At 46.4% G+C, this 21254-nt stretch overlaps 2 protein-coding genes and 1 long non-coding RNA gene across 3 annotated transcripts; 2 read left to right on the forward strand and 1 right to left on the reverse strand.

The window, feature by feature from the left end:
* The first annotated feature begins 476 nt into the window (after window positions 1–476).
* Window positions 477–2470, forward strand: LOC133914136 (glycerol-3-phosphate acyltransferase RAM2-like). Its single transcript, XM_062357280.1, has 2 exons — window positions 477–1784; window positions 1881–2470. Exons 1-2 carry the CDS (start codon window positions 777–779, stop codon window positions 2397–2399), a joined length of 1527 nt encoding a protein of 508 aa, XP_062213264.1. The 5' UTR covers window positions 477–776; the 3' UTR covers window positions 2400–2470.
* A 6452-nt stretch (window positions 2471–8922) lies between these two features.
* On the reverse strand, window positions 8923–12300 carry LOC133915506 (uncharacterized). The gene is made up of 3 exons (XR_009909343.1): window positions 11692–12300; window positions 10715–10797; window positions 8923–9221 (listed from the first exon to the last, which is right to left on the reverse strand). It is a non-coding gene; the product is annotated as an uncharacterized LOC133915506 (long non-coding RNA).
* Window positions 12301–13591: 1291 nt separating this feature from the next.
* On the forward strand, window positions 13592–15665 carry LOC133914137 (ankyrin repeat-containing protein ITN1-like). The gene is made up of 2 exons (XM_062357281.1): window positions 13592–14374; window positions 14473–15665. Exons 1-2 carry the CDS (start codon window positions 13747–13749, stop codon window positions 15633–15635), a joined length of 1791 nt encoding a protein of 596 aa, XP_062213265.1. The 5' UTR covers window positions 13592–13746; the 3' UTR covers window positions 15636–15665.
* The last annotated feature ends 5589 nt before the right edge of the window (window positions 15666–21254 follow it).

Below are 21254 nucleotides of genomic sequence, written 5' to 3' on the forward strand. Positions count from 1 at the left end.
TTTGGTATATCCGATAAATCATATTTTTCCAATGACCTTCGATAAATTTTATTTACCAGTTAAAAAACCTGATCCAGATAAGGCTATGTATATGTGTGTGTGAATGTGTGTATGTATGTATATGTATATACGTTTCTACTCATATTGTCTAAATTGGTTTTCAATAACAAAAAAATAATCAGCCTTAAAATCGTCTTTCTTTTTAATAAAATGTAAAACATGCCAACGCGACCGTCGACCACCACGACAGTTCAAGCAGTACCAGGAAGAACCCAAAATCATATACTTAACCATTACAATTACTTAATCACAGTACACCAAATCAAGCTCCAATACAAACCACATGTCGCCTTCAACGAAGAGAACAAAACTTTACTCCATGTAATTCTCACAAACTTAAGTTTCTTTTCTCCGACTTCGCTTTAGTGGCGGCCATGCCAAAGCTATCCACCCATGTAAAACAACGCCGCACCGGTGCTTCCTAAGAAAACCTCCTTGGAGCATTGGGAACTTTCACAATTCCCATCGACGTAATATGCTTGTACTCTTTGTGAGCCCCTTTCCTCGGTTTCTTCTATACACGTCACAACCGATTCCTTTTTGTTCGTTTTGTCCTTTGCATTTCGCAGCCCGCTTCTTCTATATAAGCAGCCATGGAAAAGCGCAAAATTCGCATGCAAAATACACAAGAAAGCGTGTCAAAGCTCAAGGAGAAGTACACACCTGGTACTTTCTGGTGCGTGTGTGCCTAGCTAGCTCCGGGGCGCTTGGAGATCATGGGGGAGACGGTGATGGCTGCCTCGCCGTTCCGCTCGGTGGAGAAGTGCTCGTCCACCGACCGCGGCGACTGCACTGTCGTCGCGGACCTGGACGGCACGCTGCTGTGCGGCCGGAGCTCGTTCCCGTACTTCGCGCACGTAGCGTTCGAAACCGGCGGCGTGCTGCGGCTGCTGCTGCTCATCATGCTGGCGCCGCTCGCGGGGATGCTCTACTACTTTGTGTCCGAGCCGGCTGGCATCCAGGTGCTCATTTTCGCCTCCATGGCCGGCGCGAGGGTCACCGACATCGAGGCCGTGGCGCGCGCCGTCCTGCCCAAGTTCTACTGCTCCGACCTGCACCCGGAGTCGTGGCGCGTGTTCTCGGCGTGCGGGCGCCGGTGCGTGCTCACCGCGAACCCACGGATCATGGTGGAGGCGTTCCTCAAGGAGTACATCGGCACGGACGTCGTCGTCGGTACGGAGCTCGTGATCTGGCGCGGCCGGGCGACGGGGCTCGTCCGCTCCCCCGGCGTGCTCGTCGGCGAGAACAAGGCGGACGCGCTCCGGAAGGCGTTCGGCGACGTCGCGCCCGAGGTCGGCCTTGGCGACAGGAGGACGGACTACCCGTTCATGAGGCTGTGCAAGGAGGGCTATGTGGTGCCCTCGACGCCGAAGCTGAAGCCCGTGCCACGAGAGAACCTGCCGAAGCCGGTGGTCTTCCACGACGGCCGGCTCGTCCAGAAGCCGTCGCCGGCGCTCGCGCTGCTCACCGTCCTCTGGATCCCCATCGGGTTCGTGCTGGCCTGCCTCCGCATCGCCGCGGGCGCGCTCCTGCCGATGCGCATGGTGTACCACGCGTTCCGCGCCCTCGGCGTCCGCGTCACCATCAAGGGCAACCCTCCCCCGCCGGCCAGCCGCGAGACCGGCCAGACTGGCGTGCTCTTCATCTGCTCCCACCGCACCCTCCTCGACCCCATCTTCCTCTCCACCGCGCTCGGCCGCCCGATCACCGCCGTCACCTACTCGGTACATGCAATTCTCATGCAAGTGCAACCACCTGTGCTTGGTTCACTCTAAGCGAAGTTTTCGTTGATCAGTTGTCACTCATAGTAATTTCAACAGGTCTCACGGCTGTCGGAGATCTTGTCGCCGATCCGAACGGTGCGGCTGACCCGTGACCGGGCAGCCGACGCCGCCATGATCCGGCGCCTCCTAACGGAGGGTGACCTGGTGATCTGCCCCGAGGGCACGACGTGCCGTGAGCCGTTCCTGCTCCGGTTCTCGGCGCTGTTCGCGGAGCTGACGGACGAGATCGTGCCGGTGGCGATGGAGAACCAGATGAGCATGTTCCACGGCACGACGGCGCGCGGGTGGAAGGGGCTGGACCCCTTCTACTTCTTCATGAACCCGAGCCCCGGGTACGTGGTCACATTCCTCAACAAGCTGCCGGCAGAGCTCACCTGCAGCGGCGGGAAGAGCAGCCACGAGGTGGCCAACTACATCCAGCGGCTCATCGCCTCCACGCTCTCGTACGAGTGCACCAGCTTCACCAGGAAGGACAAGTACAAGGCGCTCGCCGGCAACGACGGCACTGTCGTGTCCAAGCCCAGCATCGACAAGAAGAAGGTCATGGGGTGCTAATAGAGATTAGTTAAAGCGCGGTTGAGTGCTAAAAGCGCATTGGTTTTGCTTAAATACAAGTGCATAACACATGAAGCGAAACAGTATGATGTAATAAAGTGAAACAGAGCTTCCCAACTAAATATACTAAATATGCATCGATATTTTTCGATTGAGGTTTTGCAAGCTAAGCCAACCATGAAGTGCAGCTTGATGTCGAGGAAGAGGAGGTGCGGCTCGTCGCCGACGGTGTAGATTGTGAATGGGATACTCGTCTCGCGATGGCCTCAAAATGTGTCCACCACAGTCAACCTGCAGGGGCCATTAAACGTCAATAAACAATATCACTTTGATAGTTAGCAAATGCAACGAACGAAAGAAGAGAGATCAAAGTTTTACCTGTTAGAGGAATGTTGCCAGTCTTCGGAATGTCGATGTCGACGAAAGTCACAATGCTCGGCTCCCATGCACCATAAATACGGCCTCGATTCTAACATTTGTTTTTTTATAAAGGAAATACAACTTTCGGTCTATATATAAACAGGGATATGTAGAAATTTTATAAATATAGTCCTCATGTCGAGTTGTGACTTGAACCCAAGTTTTACCGGTTAGAGGAATGTTGCCAGTCTTTGGAATAACGAAGTGGACGAAAGTCGCAATGCTCGGCTTCCATGCACCAGAAATACTGCCTCAATTCTAACATTAGTTTTTTATAACGGAAGTACAACTTCCGGTCTATATATAAGCAGTGATATAGAAATTTTATAAATATAGCCCTCATGTGGAGTTTGTGACTCCAACCAAGTCAAGAATATCTAGCAATTTTATAAATATGAGCACACATGTCAAATCTGAGATCCGAACCCCCCGAATAAACAAGGTTCACAGCAAGAACCCTCACATTCGTTTGGTTCACTCCAATGCCTCACCAGAGCTCTCTGAATTAAATATTTCACTCGAACACTGACGAGCGAGGGCATAATGCTCCCCAGTGTGTTTAACAAAAGTACACTGTCACTTGGGTAACCAGACATGTTAGAAGCTATTTATATTGAGGGACGAGCAGTGCATTGGAATGACAATAATTTCACCATTGTTATCCTGACACGTAGTCTTTCCCCGTGGTCATGCATATACTAACTACTAGTAGCACATAAGCTCATCTAGTTTTTGCCTTGCTGTCGTGCATATTCTAACCACCAATAAGCTCATCTAGTTTTTGCCTTTTGGTCATGCTTACTTTTACTACCGGTATGCTCATCTATTTTTGCACTGTCGTCATGCACATTTTGAGTACAATTCTACCAATAAGTTCATCTAATTTCTCTAAGAAAATAAGCTCGTATACTATTCCCCCCTCATGTCACGCTTATTTTCATGCACTTAAAAAATCGAGCGATACCGGGGAAGATGAACCCTACCCGATAAACTTCAGTTAGAAGCTTAAAAAAAGTACAGGCAAACGCGGGGAGCTTTACAAGAGAGGGGAACCAAACAGGCTAACAGATGGGGAGGGCAGTAGCAACAGGCTAGAGGATCAAACCCAAGTAAAGAAGATATCTTGTCAGGCCGAGACCAAATAACGTGGGACGGGCACACAACGTACTGAAGCAGACCAAATTACGTGGGACGGGTACACAACGTACTGAAGCCAAACACTGAGTTGAGTTTCAACTTGCTTCTACTGTCTTTGTAACGTTGGATCCAAATGTCAATGTCCTGGATGGCAGCACAGATGGCAGCAGTTACCATGTTTTATTCATGTCAAATATATGTACATAGTTGATTACATACAAATTTAGTTGTAATTGGGTGGAACTGAAAATATAGTTGTAGCTGGACTTTTATTTCTAGACCTTTAAATAGAAGACATCACTGTTATAACCGCAGATCATCAAAAACATAATATGAGGAGGAACGTTCATAGTTATGCCTCAAGGATATAGGAAAGTTAGCCGAACGTAGTTAAAAAATATCATGTCTCGTATGTTGATCTCTTGCTTGGCTTGTCGATCCTGACGATGCTTCCGCTAAAACCATACCGAGTGGTACCAGAGCCATGAAGCAAGATCATGTGGACAAACGAGGAGATGTTCCACATCATATGAAGCATGCATGGTCCGAGGAAGGATATGGTGCAAGGTGGAGCATGGTGGTAATTAACAACTCGATCAGTGGATTCGGACACTTCGAGCATGACAGCTCGAACTGTCCAATGAGATACATCAACGAGGATCATTCCAGACATGGAAATCTGGTTGATGGCGGCTAGAGACTGTTGTTCGATGGGGGTCGGTCAAATGTGATGACTAGGTTCAACGGTGCGGCTGAAAGACGTTACGACAGCGGCAGCTTCCACTCACGATCTGATTGACAAGCGATCAATCCAGATCGGAGCGGTTATTGCGTGTTTAAGATGGAGTAACAACGACAATGATGAACTTCAGAGGTTGATGGTGCGATCGTTGGCCATGGCATGGTAGGTGGTGGCGTCGGAGGACCAGTGGCGGCGCACGTGCTTTCGTAGGCCATGGTGTGGTCGAAGGTGCTTGGGTGTGGCCGAGAAGATTTGCTTCGGGTGACTAGGTGTTGATTCCCAGGAGCGCTGAGTTCTGCATATTTTTTTATATTTTTTTCAAATATTTCAAGATTACTTGCTCGTTTGAAAAATAGTGAGGTCTAATCTACCGTCATCCGTTGAACGGATGAGACTTTCATGGCCACAATACCGCGCGGGCCCACCCAAAAGGTCTCTCCCATTCAGCGAGTGAGATCTTTTGAGTATTTAGGTTGGCGTAGCTGGCTCTGCTGACGTCAGCATCTCATTTCATTCCCATTCACCCGAGAGAAGAGAAGAGAGGGAGGAGAGGAGAAGAGGGGAAGGGGAGGGGAGGAAGATTTGTGCAAGCGGTCTATGGTATCCGAGCTCCTCTCCCGAACTACACCGAGGAACTCCTTCGGTGCCATATGGTATTCGGGTTCCTCTCCCGAACTACACTGAGGAACTCCTCCGGTGCCATATGGTATTCGGGTTCCCCTCCCGAACTACATCGGGGAACTTCTCCGGTGCAGAAGATACCCCTTACACCGCCCACATCTCGCCTTATTCTCACACCTTATACAACTCACATCATTGTTATTGTATTTGTAAACAACAAGTAAGCCCTAAGTTCACGAACAATGGTTAAACCATCGCTCGACTTTTACCAGGGACCTATGCATTGCTAAGCATTTCGAATAACTCTTAAGTTAGACATCAATAATGCAATTCATCAACATAGGTTCTATCCACCAAAACCCGACAATGGACCAACTACTCATGCAAATATATATAAAACGTAATTTATCAAGTTATACAATACGAGATCCAAAGTAATAGGTTAAGTATGATTATATGCTTGCCTTGTTGCTCTGGCGGTTGCCTGACACTGCTCATATAGTACTCACAGAACTCAGGTAGCTCAGTGGCGCCTTCACTCGCTTGGACCATCGATGTAACACTCTCTAAACGAATCAAGAATGCATTGCAAAAATAATAATCAAATGATAGAAAAGTGTGCATATGATGCATGCTTCAAAAATAATAGAGCGTCGTGTTTAGAAAATATTTACAAAAGACCACCAAATAATTAGGGTCCTGAAGTTTTAAACCCTGGAAAAGGTAAACTAAGTACATACAACCTTCAAGGGTTGGCGGTCAGACCGACGTGGAGGTGGCGGTCTGACCATCAGCTTGCAGAAGGTTTTAGGGCCTGGCGGTCATACCGGCCCTAGTGGCGGTTTGACCATGAGACCCTACTGACACCACTTTACGAGGCTGCCGGTGAAGATTTTGGTGAAACCTTCGACCATGAAGGGTGCCAAAAAGCTCTATGGGACTAATGGAGTGCTTCTAAAATGATTTGGACAATATTCACCGAGCTAAACTCAAAATACCCCATAGATAAGCCCTTGGCTAGAGTTAAGGTTGGGTCTAAACGGCATGAGGATTGACTCGAGCTTGGGAATGATGGAGAATCGGTAGGGGATGTCTCACCTTAGTGTAGGGAAATTTTCTATTGGAGGGGTTCACTCTGGAGAAGCTCCAATTTGGAGATCGGGCTCCTGGGTAGTGTAGGGGCTTAAGGTGGATGAATTCACGTATAAACTTCACTGACGACGAGGGTGAAGGGGATGAGCTCAAGGAAGCCTTCGGGGAGCTTGAGGAAGTTCCCTTCGTCGATCACCGGTCGTCGTGGACGTCGAGGTGATCTCTCCCTCTCTCTTGGTGTGGGTGAAGGAGTGAGAGTGAGAGTGAAAGAGAGAGTGAATGCGAGAGAATTGGCCGATTTCCTTAAGTGGAGCCTCTACGCTGTGGTAGTCAGACCGTGGAATGAGTCGGTCAGACTGTGAAAAGCCCACATGGCAAGCCTACATGGTTGCCCCATAGTGGTCAGACCGCGGGGAACCCAATCAAACCATAAAAGCAGTCTTGTGCAGAAAACTTGATTTTATTCCCCCTTTTCTATTCTTCTTCATCTCTAAGGCATTTAGGGTTTTCCTAAAGGGCTCTAAACTACCTCCAATTACTTTTGAAACATGTTTAATCTTAAATTATCAAACAAATACTCATAAACATAATGCCATGATGATTATGAATGCTTAATCACGTGATTAGCGTTTTAGGACGCGACAAATACAAGACAAACATGACGTAGGACTATTATTCTAAGGGAGGTCTAAACCTGTATAATTCTCTGTGTGTGATGTGTGATTCGGCTATAAGGAGTATCGCCTACTTCATTCACAAATTCTTAAGATCGATGGCTCACAAATCGTCGACAACAAGATTGTGATGATAGGAGAAAATACAGGTGCTCATCAGTACAAGCTGAAGGGTGGAGTTATAAAGGAGGTAGCTGCAAAAAATTTTGTTCCTGATGGCGAGGCATCCTCGTTGGACTGTTCGAGGTGAGCATCAGAGATAGACGACTCAAGTCTGGATACACAAAGGTTAGCATATAGACTACTCAAGTTAGCGTGCATATTCACTAAGGTGGAGTTTGTTATATTTGTGTCGAATGTGTGTACAAGATTGGTTACAGATATACTTTGTTATAATTGAGTGGGACTAGAAATAGAGTTGTAGCCGGATCTTTATTTTCATGCCTTTAAATAGTAGGCATCACCGTTAAAACCGCATATCGATAGAAACAGAATATGGGGAGAAGCGTCTGTAGTTATGCCCCGAGGATGTAGGCAAACCCTCGTTAAAAAATATAATGTCTTGTGTGTTAATTTCATGCTTGGTTTGTCGATTCTGGTGATACTTCTGCTAAAACCCTAACAAACATCGCCTTTTTTATTGTTGAAGACAATGTTGTTGTGACACTTCATAGCAAAATGATAGGTACATCAGACGACATTGGTGCCGGAAGGTGGCTCAGGTATACGGCCCTCCATGGCGAGTCTAGGGCAGCAACATGGTCAAAGTAATCTCGCTAATCTTTGAGAGGCCAATGCCATGGAACCCAGTGGAGCTTGGCTTATGTCATCTCCAGCAGATACTTTAAAAATACATCCCCTATAATACTATTACAACATCCTCTAACACTATTACAATACTCTCTATTTTTTTTATCTCCAGCAGCTACTCTATTTTCTACCTTCCATTGATTTTCATATCTCTTCGGGTCCACAGTCATCTTTTGTAAACAGTGTTGCTGCAGTTCCATCCCATCCGCAAATATGCCATTCCTCTATCACTGCCGATTAGATCCTGCATCACTGTAACACAAAAAAGACATCTGCTGGAGGTTCAATGCCGGGCGAGATGGATCGGCAAAATCACTGTAGCACCAAAAGGCGACTCCACTAGAGTTGGCCTTATACACACCAGATGCTGCCTAAGACCTACCATTTATTTGGCTTACTCCAATGCCTCATCGAGAATATTGACCTCTGATTCGGGTAACCAGACATTTCATAGCTATTTATATTGATAAATAAGAAGTGTATTCGAATAACAAGAATTTCACCTAGTAGTTTCTTCAGAGTAACAGGACATCCTTTTCACATAGTTTTTACCCATCGTCATGCGTATACAACCAACTACGTAGCAAGTAAGCTCATTCAGTTTTTGCCTTGTTTATCAACTTATCATGCATACTCTAATTACCAATAAGCTCATCTAGTCTTTGCCTCTTTGTCATGCATATTTTTACTACTGGGAGGTTCAGCTAGTTTGCCTGGTTGTCGTGCATATATATTGAACTACGAATGAGCTCATCTAGTTTCTCCCTTGCCGACGCATATTTATGCACTTCAACATTTCGTTGGAGATTTTACTTTTTGGACCTGGCTAACGCATGCATTGTGCATGCTAATGTCTATCTGCCTGCACAACCCTAATTAGAAAACTACTTGATTAATTGCTTTCTTAATCTAGCCACATACACAAATTAGGCATCCCCATACGCGGGAGCATGCATGCATCCGTTAGTCATGCCACAAAATTGTGTCACTAGGGGGAGAAATATGTAAGAAGAAGCAACATATCAGATATGGCGAACTAATCTGCCGTAAAGACATCTATTGATTGCTTATAAAAATAGTAATTATAGATTGCTACACAAAATTACTCTGATTTGCTACATAGTTACAAGGATCAAACATAGACTGAAGTACTAGCCAATGTTCTTAAAGTTTCTTTAGCTACAGATAACGCCTTTTGATTTCATAAAACAGAGATTGCATCACTTCACATGTACTCTTAGAAGCAGCTAAAATTGATTTAGATGCAATGCTTGTACCACCAGATATTGAATTATGTTTCCATTCAATGGAACAATTAAACTACACCTACAAAACATTAGGAACAACATATCAAATCAGTGTATGCATTTGCAAAACCGAGTAGGACAAGTAGTGCTAAGTCGATATGAATGTTAAACAAGTAGTGCTTCAAAACAGTACGACATATAAATAAAGGAGACATTAAGATCATTGTTCTTGCTGCTGACTTCATTAAATCAAATGAATCATGAGACCAGAAATGTTGCTTTATCAATTACTCAGATTTGCAGAAAAGACAAAGTGGTGCTTTGTGCAGTGAGAGGTAGAAGTGCTTTGTTCAGTCAGAGGTAAGAACTAACGTAGCCTCAATCATGTACATAAGATAAAATTCACTTTCAGAAAATGGGAGATGAAGCTGGCACCTGACCAATGAAACCAGGACTGATTTTCCATGTTCAGATTAGACTGGTGGTAATTACAAGAGTAGAAACTGGAAAGTGAAGTGCATAGTTCTTGATGGATGCTACTGCTAGTTGCTTACATCCATGGTCTTCATGACATATTGGCTAAGTAATGGTATGGAATTGCCTACAATATAGTATAAATATGCCTACATAGTACTATAAAAATACCTATGCAGTAAAATCGCGTCATAAACTATCAAATTATCGGAACTCAGAAAAAATAAAACTCGTACATACAATAAACCTGGATCAGAAGAAATCATCAAACTTAACTGCTCAATCAAGAGCAGGTTTACATTATGCAAGAAAAAATTGACTTGCTCAAAAGAAAAAAAAATCTATATTCCTATACAATGTTTGCAGACTCAACATAAAAGAATTACTTGTGGTGAGGCAAAAATGCTTATGAAAAGATACAATATTGCTTGTGGAGAGAAGACACAAAAAATAACTATATTGTTATCTTGCTTCTAACAAGGACATATTGTCATGAAGAGTTGCAACCTTGACAAAAAAAAACATAAATGTATTTGGCCACTCAATTAAGTATTAAAATAGCATCTGATGAAATAAAAAATTGCTTTTAAAAATACACAATATTGCCGGACCTAACTCCTAGGGGGCATCATTTAGCGATCCTGTGTGGATATGAGATCATTCAATTTTGTCTCCAGAAAAGCAGTAAATTTTGTGCTTACAAGTCTACAAAATTTTGCTTCTCTTAAATAGTTAAGTTGCCCGATTGGATCACTAGGTTTACCCTGACAGATAGCATATAATAGGATTTCAAACACTGAAATTTTGTGCTTATAAGTCTACAAAATTTTATTTACCTCACAGATAACATATTAAAAAAAATTGAACACTGAAAATCACCTCAACAGTTAACCTTGGAACTGTATGATCAATCAATGTGCACACATCAATGTGTGCGTGCTAAACTACATAAAAGGACAAATAAAACGCATGACGATTTTTCAAACAATTACACCTCAATGGTTTTAACATGACTAGTGGTTGCATAGATAAAACTGAATGTAGTACATATCTATATGGTAAGAAGAAAATAGTTCATTAAGAAAAAGTTGCACATACCCTATTCTTCCACCTGCCAGGACAATTGCTACGTGGTGTTGATGCAATATCCTTTTTCTTATTCGACCTTGCCATTATCTAAACTACAGAAACAAAAAAACCCATAAATGAAAAAAAATCAGCAACACATAAGTGAAAACTAAATGGAGCAAACAATGAATTAATATGAAAAAGAATGGTTGTATATGTTACACAAAATGATGTTCATTACAAAAGCACTTGTACCCCCTAGATCAACAATGCCTAAGTGATGTACATGAAAATGCATTAAAAAAAACTAAGCATGTGAAAAAGCAATCTGGTATACGCTATGTGGTAGTATAAGCATTTTTATGCACTCATTTACATTATACAAAGTGAATTAATGCATATCTGCATTCTGCATTTCAGAAGTGCAGAAAATTACCGAAGATAATTTTTTGTGTTATCAGCAAGGAAGGGCTAATCAACTTGGCAGAGGTGCTATTGGTATTATTCACTCTTGTTCAGCTGTGCATCAATCTTTTGCCTTGTACGGTGGAGAACTCGTTGCTCAAGGGAATGAGGTAATAGTAAATAAAGGAGTTGCTGGTGGTATGTTTTTGGTACTGCATGTGCTGCTGCAATAAGTACCAATTTCAGGGTATTTCAATGGAGCTCAGGCTTGCAGGTTATAACAAATTGCTTAAGTCTGAATCATGGGTGCATATGCTGGTTACTGAGCTTTTTGAACGCAAAAATTGCATCACTGATCATACAAATTTTCTGAATAAGACTATGGTACTGCATAGCATGGTGATTGCACTGGAGGATGAGGTGGTAAGGGAGGAATGTTTTATTGGGATTCACCCTCAGCCACACCCATCAGAAAAGGGTCTAATCGCCCAAAACCAATTGAATCAAATACCGGGCAAATTCGAAAACGCCTGGAACGCGACCTAAAATGGTGGAGCCGCAGGAGCAAGGGCAAGGCACAAGTTGGAGAAGGATCTAGTTACCTCAGTTCAGCGCCATGGAGCCCAAACTGCCACCGTCCTGCTCTTCCAAGTCATCCCTGCCTCGACCACACGGGGAGCTACATGGCCATGACGACGAAGAGCTCAACCCTACGCCGATGAGCTCGATAAGGCGCGGAGGAGCCCAACCCCGATGACGAGGAGCTCCATCCCGCGTGAAGGAGCCCGACCCCAACGATAGGGAGACGATCTTGCGTGGAGGAGCTTGATCCCGGGGTCCACGAGCTCTATCCCATGCGGAGGAGCTCGATCCTGACGGCAACGAGCTTGGATCCCATCGAGGGCAGGGGCCGGGGGGGGGGGGGGTTGAGAGAGGTAGCTAGTTTCCACCTCCGGACATGACAAAGAGAAACTGGATGGCGTGGAAGTGGACATTGCGGACGGGACCGTCAAGCTCATCGTTGTTGAGCAAGGGTCGCCCCTCATTGGACCCCCCATCGCCACGGCACCACGCAGCTGTCCTTTCTTGACTCATGCTGTCGCCCCACCGGATGCCCCTTGTCGGGCCTCATGCCGTCGCCCCTCGCGGTGTAGGAGCCCCGCCTGAGCCGTAGCGGGCGCCTCGCGCGTCAACACAATCCATTGGGGGGGAGGGGGGGGGGAGGGGAAGCAGCACAGCGCGTGGCATGGGCCCCTCGGCGGCGTGGATCTAGGGCGGGGAGGAGCAGCGCGATGAGAGGTGCCGGGGAGAGAAGGGGAGAGGGGCAGAAAATGAGTTGCTCCTCGCACTGGGTAGCAGTCCGATCGTACGTCCCAGCGAGCAAATGCACGCACGCTCGGAAACAAGTATTTACCTATACTTTTTCATTCAAATATGTTTTTTTCCATTTTCCTTTTGAGAGGATTTTTTCTTTTGCGAAAACGAATATTAACTTGCGACAATTTGGTCCGTTTTAGTTTGTTGGATGCGCAACAACATCCATGACCCATAAATCTAATTAATCTGTGGGAGGCTCTAGTTTTGAAATATCATCGAGCCAGCCCTCTTGGCACATTAGTCATGACTTCTTGGCTCATAAAGTTTACTGTTCTTACCGCAGGATTGTCACCGTCTTAGTCTTAGTCTTTAGTCGTCAACATGTGTGTTTGCACAGGACATACATATACATACTTTTAGTTTTGGGGGTAAAATAGGTTTTTTACTTCAATTATTAAATATTATACGATCTCAATTACAACCAAAGAAAATTTTATTGTTTAACTGATAGTTTGAAACTTCTAGTGTATTTTACCTTATATGAATCGACTATCCTAACAGACAACTTTTAATTCAGAGCTAGAAATGTTCCAATTGGCAACTTTTAACTCAGATTTGAAATGAAATCCATAAACTAGCACGTATTTCAAACTTTGGCTACGATAATATGAAACTTTCAACTCCATGTTTTGACTGTTCACTTTCAACCTTCGGGACAGCTTTCATCTCTTCTTTTCTCGGGCTTTTAAAAATATAGGAAATATGTTGGGGACTTCGATGTTGGACCAGATTTCGGTGAACTTTCAACCGGATTACTAGATTTTGAAGAACTCGGCTAAGATTCAATACTTTCAAATGGCGAAATTGTGCTTTCAATTGGGAGAACAAGCTATCCACCGGTGGATTTTGGGTCACCTGCCAGTCTGTTAGCATTCTGTCTACTTCTGTAACCATGGCGACGTTGTCTTCGATGCGCCCGCTCCTCCGGCGGCTGGCCTCCTAACGACTGTCTCAAGCTGCTTTTGACTCGATCGAGTGGGACATGGAAAGGTGCGAGTAGGAAGGAGATGGTGTCAATAAACACGTCTCCCTGTCAGCAGCATAGATACCAAGCTTGGTCGGCTTGTGCTTAGCATGCATGCAGCAGGAGATGGAATATATACCAATGCAAGGTTGATCCGCCAAGTTATTCGTACTCGTATGTTACAAAAGTGACCCAAGGCAGAGACGCAGAGTCCATCCATCACCTTCAACATACTCTCTGTTGGAGCTGTAGTTGTGTGTGGTGAGTAAGCAGAGCAACATAGTTAAGAAGCTACGTACCTAGCTAATCCACATCCATGGCACCAACGGCTCAAGAGGGAGGCATGATTCCCGCGTTGTACAAGGCCGTGGCGCAGGGGGACGTGAAGGGCCTGAGGAAACTGGTGGTGGCCGACGTCAAGATCCTCAACTCCACGACGCCCCAGCGCAACACGGCGCTCCACCTCGCCGCCTTGCAAGGCCACACCGGTGTCGCCCGCGAGGTCCTCAACGTGAGCCAGGAGATGCTCGTCGCCAAGAACGTCGACGGCGACACCGCGCTGCACTTGGCAGCCAAGACGGGAAGGCTGAAGGTGGCGGAGCTGCTGATCAGCCTCGCCCGGGGCTGGCCGGATGACCCGAACACTGAGGACACGCTGCTCAAAAGCCCCCTGTTGATGACCAACAAGGCGGGCAATAGCCCGCTGCACGAGGCGGCGCAGCACCGTAAGGCCGCCGTGGCGCTGGCGCTGCTTGACGCCGACCCCAACCGCGGCTACGACCTCAACGAGCAGATGGAGTCTCCACTGCACATGGCCGCCCGCGAGGGACTCGTCCACGTCGTCCGCCAGATAGTCGACTTCGCCTGGGTTGAAGCGCGGTACGTGCCCTCTGTCTCCGTCAGCGGCACGGCTCTGCACCAGGCCGTGCTCGGCGGGCACACCCGTAAGCTAACCCCCCCTTCCCCCCTTTTTTTTGCTCCTCTTGTCACCGTCCGGATGTATAAATTGCACATGCTGCAATGTGTATGTGCTGTGCTGCAGGGATCGTGGAGATTCTTCTGGAGAAGCGGCACGATCTGATCGACCTGACCGACTCCGATGGCAACAACGCCCTGCACTACGCGGCGAAGAAGAACCACTCGCACGCGGTGGAGCTGTTGCTCAACAATAAGCCGGAGCTGGCCTACAAGCCCAACAACGAGCTGCAATCCCCGCTGCACGTCGCCGCGCACTACGGCTCGACGGAGGCCATCAAGGCGCTGCTCCGCCACTGCCCCGACGTGGCCGAGATGGTGGACAGCTGCGGCCGCAACGCCTTGCACGTCTCCGTCACCAGCGGAAAGACGAACGCACTCAGGTGCCTGCTCCGCCACGTCCACCACGCAGAGCTGCTCAACCGCGTCGACGGCAATGGCAACACGCCACTCCAACTTGCCGCCGAGATGAGCCGCGTCCAGTCCGCGTTGCTTCTGCTCAAGGACCGCCGCGTCGACCCATGCGTCTGCAACCGCAGCGGTCACACGGCGCGCAGCCTCCTCGAGATCAGGTCGACCCACGGCGGAACGAGCCGCCACGACGAGATCAGCTCGACGCACGGCTACGACGGCCACACGGCGCACAGCCTCGTCGAGATCCACTCGGCCAACGCCGAGATGGACGCCTACGAGATGTATCTCTGGAAGAAGCTCAAGCATCAAGAGTCCATCAGGTGCCGCAAGCAGCAGCTGCCGCCTGTCACTTTCGCCCGCGACCGAAGGACCTCCAGCCACAAGTACTTCGAGCACAGCGCCGAGACTTACATCCTCGTCGCCACCCTCATCGCCACCGTCACCTTCGCCGCCACCTTCACCATGCCCGGCGGCTACGACCAGACCAACGGCATCGCTCTTCACGGCCACAACACCGCCTTCAAGATCTTCGTCATCTCCAATACTGTCGCCATGTGCAGCTCCATCGTAGTTGTCTTCTGCTTCATCTGGGCCTGGAAAGACCCCATAAAGTTCAAGGTCGAACAACTCCATTGGGGCCACAGGCTAACGGTCGTCGCCTGCCTCGCCATGCTTATCTCGCTCATGTCTGCCGTCTACATCACCGTAGCACCCACCTCACGGTGGCCCGCCTACGTCGTCATTGCCATCGGTGTCAGCACTCCAGCCGTCGTCTTCCTCATGCTGGGCAAGGAGGCGATCTTCGTGCCACTGTAACTACTAGTCATCAACGTGTGCCAGCTGCACATGCAAATAATTTGTAGAAACATATTAAATGCTATTCTAGCACGATTAAGGACTAAGGAGAGTAAACTTTCTTGACCTCCATCAGACCTGGCCCTGCCAAAAATGATAAACACCAATAGCATGCTCCAAGCCTGCGACAAAGTTTGCTTTGATAAATATTCAGTGATCTTCAGTTTCCACTGCCACTTACATAATAAATTACTAATGCTCATTTCAGCAAGATCCAAAACCCCAAAGCACTCCTTAATATTTGGGCCAGCATACTGTTGGACAGCCGGTCATCTGATCAAGTCCATCGCCGTGCTGAGGTTCAAAGCCCAGAAATCCAACCCGTTCTTGGACACGCCGTCATAAGCCTCATCGTTGACAGCATTGGTTGGCTGGATTGTGAACAGGATGCTCAACTTGCGTTCGCCTCAAGATTGTGTCCATCACAAAGGGGTCAACCCGCAGGTGCCCATAAACATCAATTAACAACATCAACTTCATTATTAAGCAGCAAATGCAACAAAAGAATAGAAGCTGGAAAGATCAACATTTTACCAGAGTCAGAGGAATAATAATCATGCCGGTTATGGGGAGGCCAATGCGGTACGGAGCACGGCTTGTACGTACACTCGTCCACATTTAACATTTATTTGCTTTACTCCAATTCCTCATTTGACGAGCGAGGGCACAGTGGATTCTATATTTTTTTTTTTTTAGAACATTAAACTATCGCTAGTAACCAGACATGTTCGTAGCTATCTATACCGAGGAATGAGCAGTGCATTCGAATACTGTCACACCCACTTTTTCCCAGATCAAGAAAAGAGAAAATAAAAAAATAATCACTTCATATCTCTCTCACCTCTATCTCCCCGTCCAATCACATCGCACGGTGCTCACCGTTACCCCGACCTCACCGTCCTCGTCATCACCATGACCTCGTCACTGCCAATGTCATGTCCTCACCGCCACTATGACCCTTCCGTCGCTCGTACCACCGTCCTTTGCACCACTATAGTCTCTCCTCGTTGCTGTCATCACCAACTGTTATGTCATCTCGTCTCGTCAGACACGGCGCGCACGTCCCGTGATTCGCGGCCACGCCACTCCGGGGCCCATGTCGTGCCCACGCCCCAGTTGCCACCTCTCTCCTCCAAGTTGCCTATTAAAGAAGATCGAGCCCCCATTCTTCCCCACACACATCGAGCATCACCAACTAACACTACCACTGAGCACCACCCATATCGAGCTCACCGTCGCTGATTCCCTACCGTCGGTGAGCACCACGCCCCTATTCTTCCCTCTCTCACCCGAGAAGACCAAAGCCCTATTCCTAACCCTAGCCATACCTTGGTACTTCGTGAACCGCCACCGCCAGGCCCAAAATTGTGTCGTCATCGCTCCTTTTTTGCCATGTAGCGCAAACGATGGTGCGGCTTGTTGACACGGCGGCTGACGTAGCTCTAACGACATCAAGGTCTAACGGTCAACACCATTAGAGCTAATTAAATCAAGCGCATCAAAAATGAATCAGACGGTCGAGATCAATCTATGCCGAAAGGTTACGTTGCTTCTAATTTGGACCATCGGGTGGAGATTGAACAGTGGATGATTACCTTGTCGGCCTCCGGTCGAAACAGAGCAGCGGTGCTGGCTTTCCCGCGACAGCATGCTGTCGAAACTTTGCTAGGATCATGTCACGTTGCACGGAGTTCTCCGACGAGCGGTGGAAAAGACTCGGTGGACCCTAGTTATTTTGTTTGAGCTATGTGTCGACATCGGGGATGAAGAGAGAGGTCTGGTGGTGGCGCGAGATGGCTATGATGCTCAGATCTGGCAATGGTGGTCTCGGGCGTCGAATTCGCTCCAACGAGTTGGGGAAAAGTTGTGGATGCTCCGAGGGACACATAGGGGTCATAGATTTATACTCGGGATGCACGGGACTTGTAGATTGACTCGGTTAGGGTTTGAATTGAGTCTGCTTTGAGCACGTTTCCAACCGGGCTCGATTTGGTCTCTTTGAACCATCTCCTGCGATAGATGGCATCTCAGACGATCATGTAGTCCTCCTTGTTCACGTATGTGTCCTTCTAGAAGGCTATCATCTCGTATTCGAGATGAATTCGGCTAGCTTCCATCTTTGGGTCGGTCGGTGAATAGGAGAGAGAGGAGGGAATTGGCTGGAGGAAGGAGACAAGAGTTGACTGGGCTTCGGTGTTGCACGCACTAGGCTGGATCGGCTATCACGGCCCAAGATAGAGAGGTGGGGTGAGAGAGGGAGAGGGTGGGGTGGATCGGGTCAGCAGTCGAGCGGGCCGAAGGGGAAAGAGAGAAGACAAGGAGTGTTAGGCTAGGTTGGGAGGTGGGTTTCGACCTAAAAGACTTTATGTTTTTCCTTTTCTTTCCTATTTCCTTTTTCTTCCCTAAGTCTATGTATACTATTATGTATACATGTATATATGTATATATACAACATATAATTTTAATATATATATAAGTTCACATAAGCAATCAAACAATTAACAAGCAATTATTTATTTATATATTGATGAGCCCATGGCTCCTCCAGATACGATCAGTACTATTAATATTTCTCAAATCATACAAGGTCCAATTACAAGAGCACGTGCGCGACAATTAAACCATTAGGTGAACTCGTTCCTTGTTGTTCATGCTTCCTTGGATGGATTACTACTAAATTCGTGTGATGTTTTATTGCTTAGGAACGTGGAAGAAGCACCAAAACCTTACCCGGACATCACCACTTGAAGGGTAAGTCTACTCAGACTCGAGGCTGAGCTCTAGTCGTGGTCGTGATCAAAGTCGTGGTCGCGATCGAGTAGCGGGACAACATGTCAGTAAAACGGGCATAACTCTCTCATGCGAAGTCCGTTTTAGACAATCTTGGACATTCTGGAAAGCTTACGACGAGCCCTTTCTAATAGATATAAGGTTGACCAAATATTCCTTATAGTGTAGTCAGAGTCAAAGAAATAAGATAATACGCTATCGTTTTGGACCTAGTTGGATCTTGTAATCGTGTCGATGTCGGAGTCCAGGTTGTGTACGCCTTTTTCCATAGCTGCACAACCCTAGGTCGATCTCCTCACATGCCCCCCCATATATACACAATAGTTATCATAGTTTAGGCTCGGATTTTACTTAGATTATTCTATTTTACACAGTTTCACCGCTTGCTCAGTTTGTGGAACCCTAACTTAAGTACTTCATTGATAATTAGCAATATTTAGATTGCATCTACTTGTTTTTGCTTATGTTCTTGATTCGTTTGTAGAAAAAACCTTCTTGGCGAGGTCAACCGCATCTTGGCACGGTTGATAATCACGGAGCAGTGGTATAGTGGTTGCGAGGGTTCTCAATCTGTGCTGGTCGGAACCTTTGGATCATCAATGTCGAAACTCCACCAATCGACTTATCATATTACCTTCGGAAGATCGGGCAAACGTGTATCAAGTGGTATCAGAGCCTCGGTTGCCCATTAGGTAATCTCAGATATCCCCTTTGTTTTGTCGTTTTCCATTACCTAGAGTCCAGAAAATTGCCCCACAAAAATATTTAGATCTTAGTTTTTTCGCTGTTCAAACCACTTTGTGCCTTTGCAATTTTGTTTTCAGTATTCACGTTATTGAGTTTGAGTCCATCGTCAGTGTCTTTGTTGCTAGTCAAGTCATCGTGATCTAGTTTATAGTGTCGAGTCTTGCTATTTAATTATCGTGTATCTCGGCCTGCCCTTGTTTGCTATAGCCGAGATTGTGTCTCTAGTCGAGTTGACCATCAACTCGTGTTCGACCATTAGTCGCTTAACCATCTACTTGAGCTCGATCACTAGTTGAGTCGACCATCAAGTCATGTTCGACCACTAGTCGCTTTAACCATCTAATCGAGTTCGACCACTAGTCGAGTCGACCATCAAGTCGTGTTCGATCACTAGTCGCTTCAACCATCTACACGAGTTTGACCACTAGTCGCTTAATCATCTACTCGAGCTCAACCACTAGTCGAATTGACCATCAAGTCGTGTTTGACCACTAGTCGCTTTAACCATCTACTCGAGTTCGACTACTAGTCGAGTCGACCACCAAGTCGTGTTCGACCACTAGTCACTTCAACCATCTACTCGAGTTTGACCACTAGTCAAGTCGACCATCTACTCGGGTTCGATCACTAGTCATTTTCGACCACCTCTTCAGATTCGACCGCTAGTTGCATTCGACCATCCTTTCAGATTCAACTATTCATTTGATTTTTCCTCTACAGTCCAGTCAAGTATATCTGTTGCTGGCTACTCTCGGACACCTCCATACACCCTTCACATCGAGCATTATCCGATAAAGTTCTAGTAGCAATCCATAGTCGAAATAGAGGTAGGCAAAGTTCAGAGAGAGAGAGATAGAGAGAGAGAGAGAGAGTTTGTGACCCACGTACCTCACTGGTCTTAGAAAAAGCAATAGAAGAGTTTTTGAGTTTGTGTCACAATCGCAAAAAAAAAAAAGCAAGCAAGAAGCAAAGAGTGCAAAAAATAAAACCAGAAGCAAAGAGTGCAAAAAAAGAGAGAATCAGTTTGCATTGCGAATTTTGTTCCATTGTGCTTGTGTCTGTTATAGTTTTCGGCTTGCTTGAGCTAGTTCTAGGAATGTGTTCGGGCCTGCAACTGTGACGAGTACTGTAGACTTTTATTCAGTTTTACTAATCTGATTTCAATTATTGTTATTCCTTGCTACTAAATATTTCCTGTCCAAGCTACACATTCTCTCGATCAGAACGGTTTCTCCCCTTGCAACTACCTCACTCGCACTCGATTGGTAAGAACTGCGGTGATTGGTAAAAACACTTGCAAGAGTGTGGTAAGACGCTTGAGAGTGTGTGACTCCACCTACACTACCTAGTAGTCGATAGGGATAATTTATCTTTCGTTATTTTCTATCTTCGACTAACCATGGTAGGAGAAACATTGGATGCACAGGAGTGTGTTTTGAAGGAAGAACTCACAATGGTGTTGAATGATCATCTACAAGCTCTTACTGACGACTTCGATAAGAAGCTTGCGGAGACAAACACTGCATTGCAACGACTTATTGATAGTATTGCCATGCTCAATACACGCTTTGATCGAGTGGTTAATCAGCCACCAAACCATGGGCGTGTGGGTCCTCGTGGCCCAAACCATGAGCAAGAGGAGTCCTTCATAGATGGTGAAATTTTGAGGCAAGAACAAGACGCCTTTGATGCACGACAACAGGACCGATTAAATTTCAACCGGTAATAATTTTCAGTAACATAACCTACGAATTAATGATGATCCATTTGCTAAGGCTACGTTTACCACACCATCTTTTGCGAGTGCTTATGATGCTGAAAAGTATTTAGATTGGGAGATGATGGTTGAACATAAGTTTAATGCTCATTTGGTTCCTGAAGTGCATAGAGTTAGGCAAGCCACTAGTGAATTTAAAGAATTTGCAATTATCTAATGGAATAGAGTATGCATCGATGGATTAGCACCTACCACATGGAATGCTTTAAAGTTTGCTATGCGTAACAGATTTGTTCCACCATCTTTTAAACGTGATTTGCGTAAGA

The sequence above is a fragment of the Phragmites australis genome, chromosome 4, assembly GCF_958298935.1.
Source record: "Phragmites australis chromosome 4, lpPhrAust1.1, whole genome shotgun sequence".
In the NCBI taxonomy this organism is placed as follows: Eukaryota; Viridiplantae; Streptophyta; class Magnoliopsida; order Poales; family Poaceae; genus Phragmites; species Phragmites australis.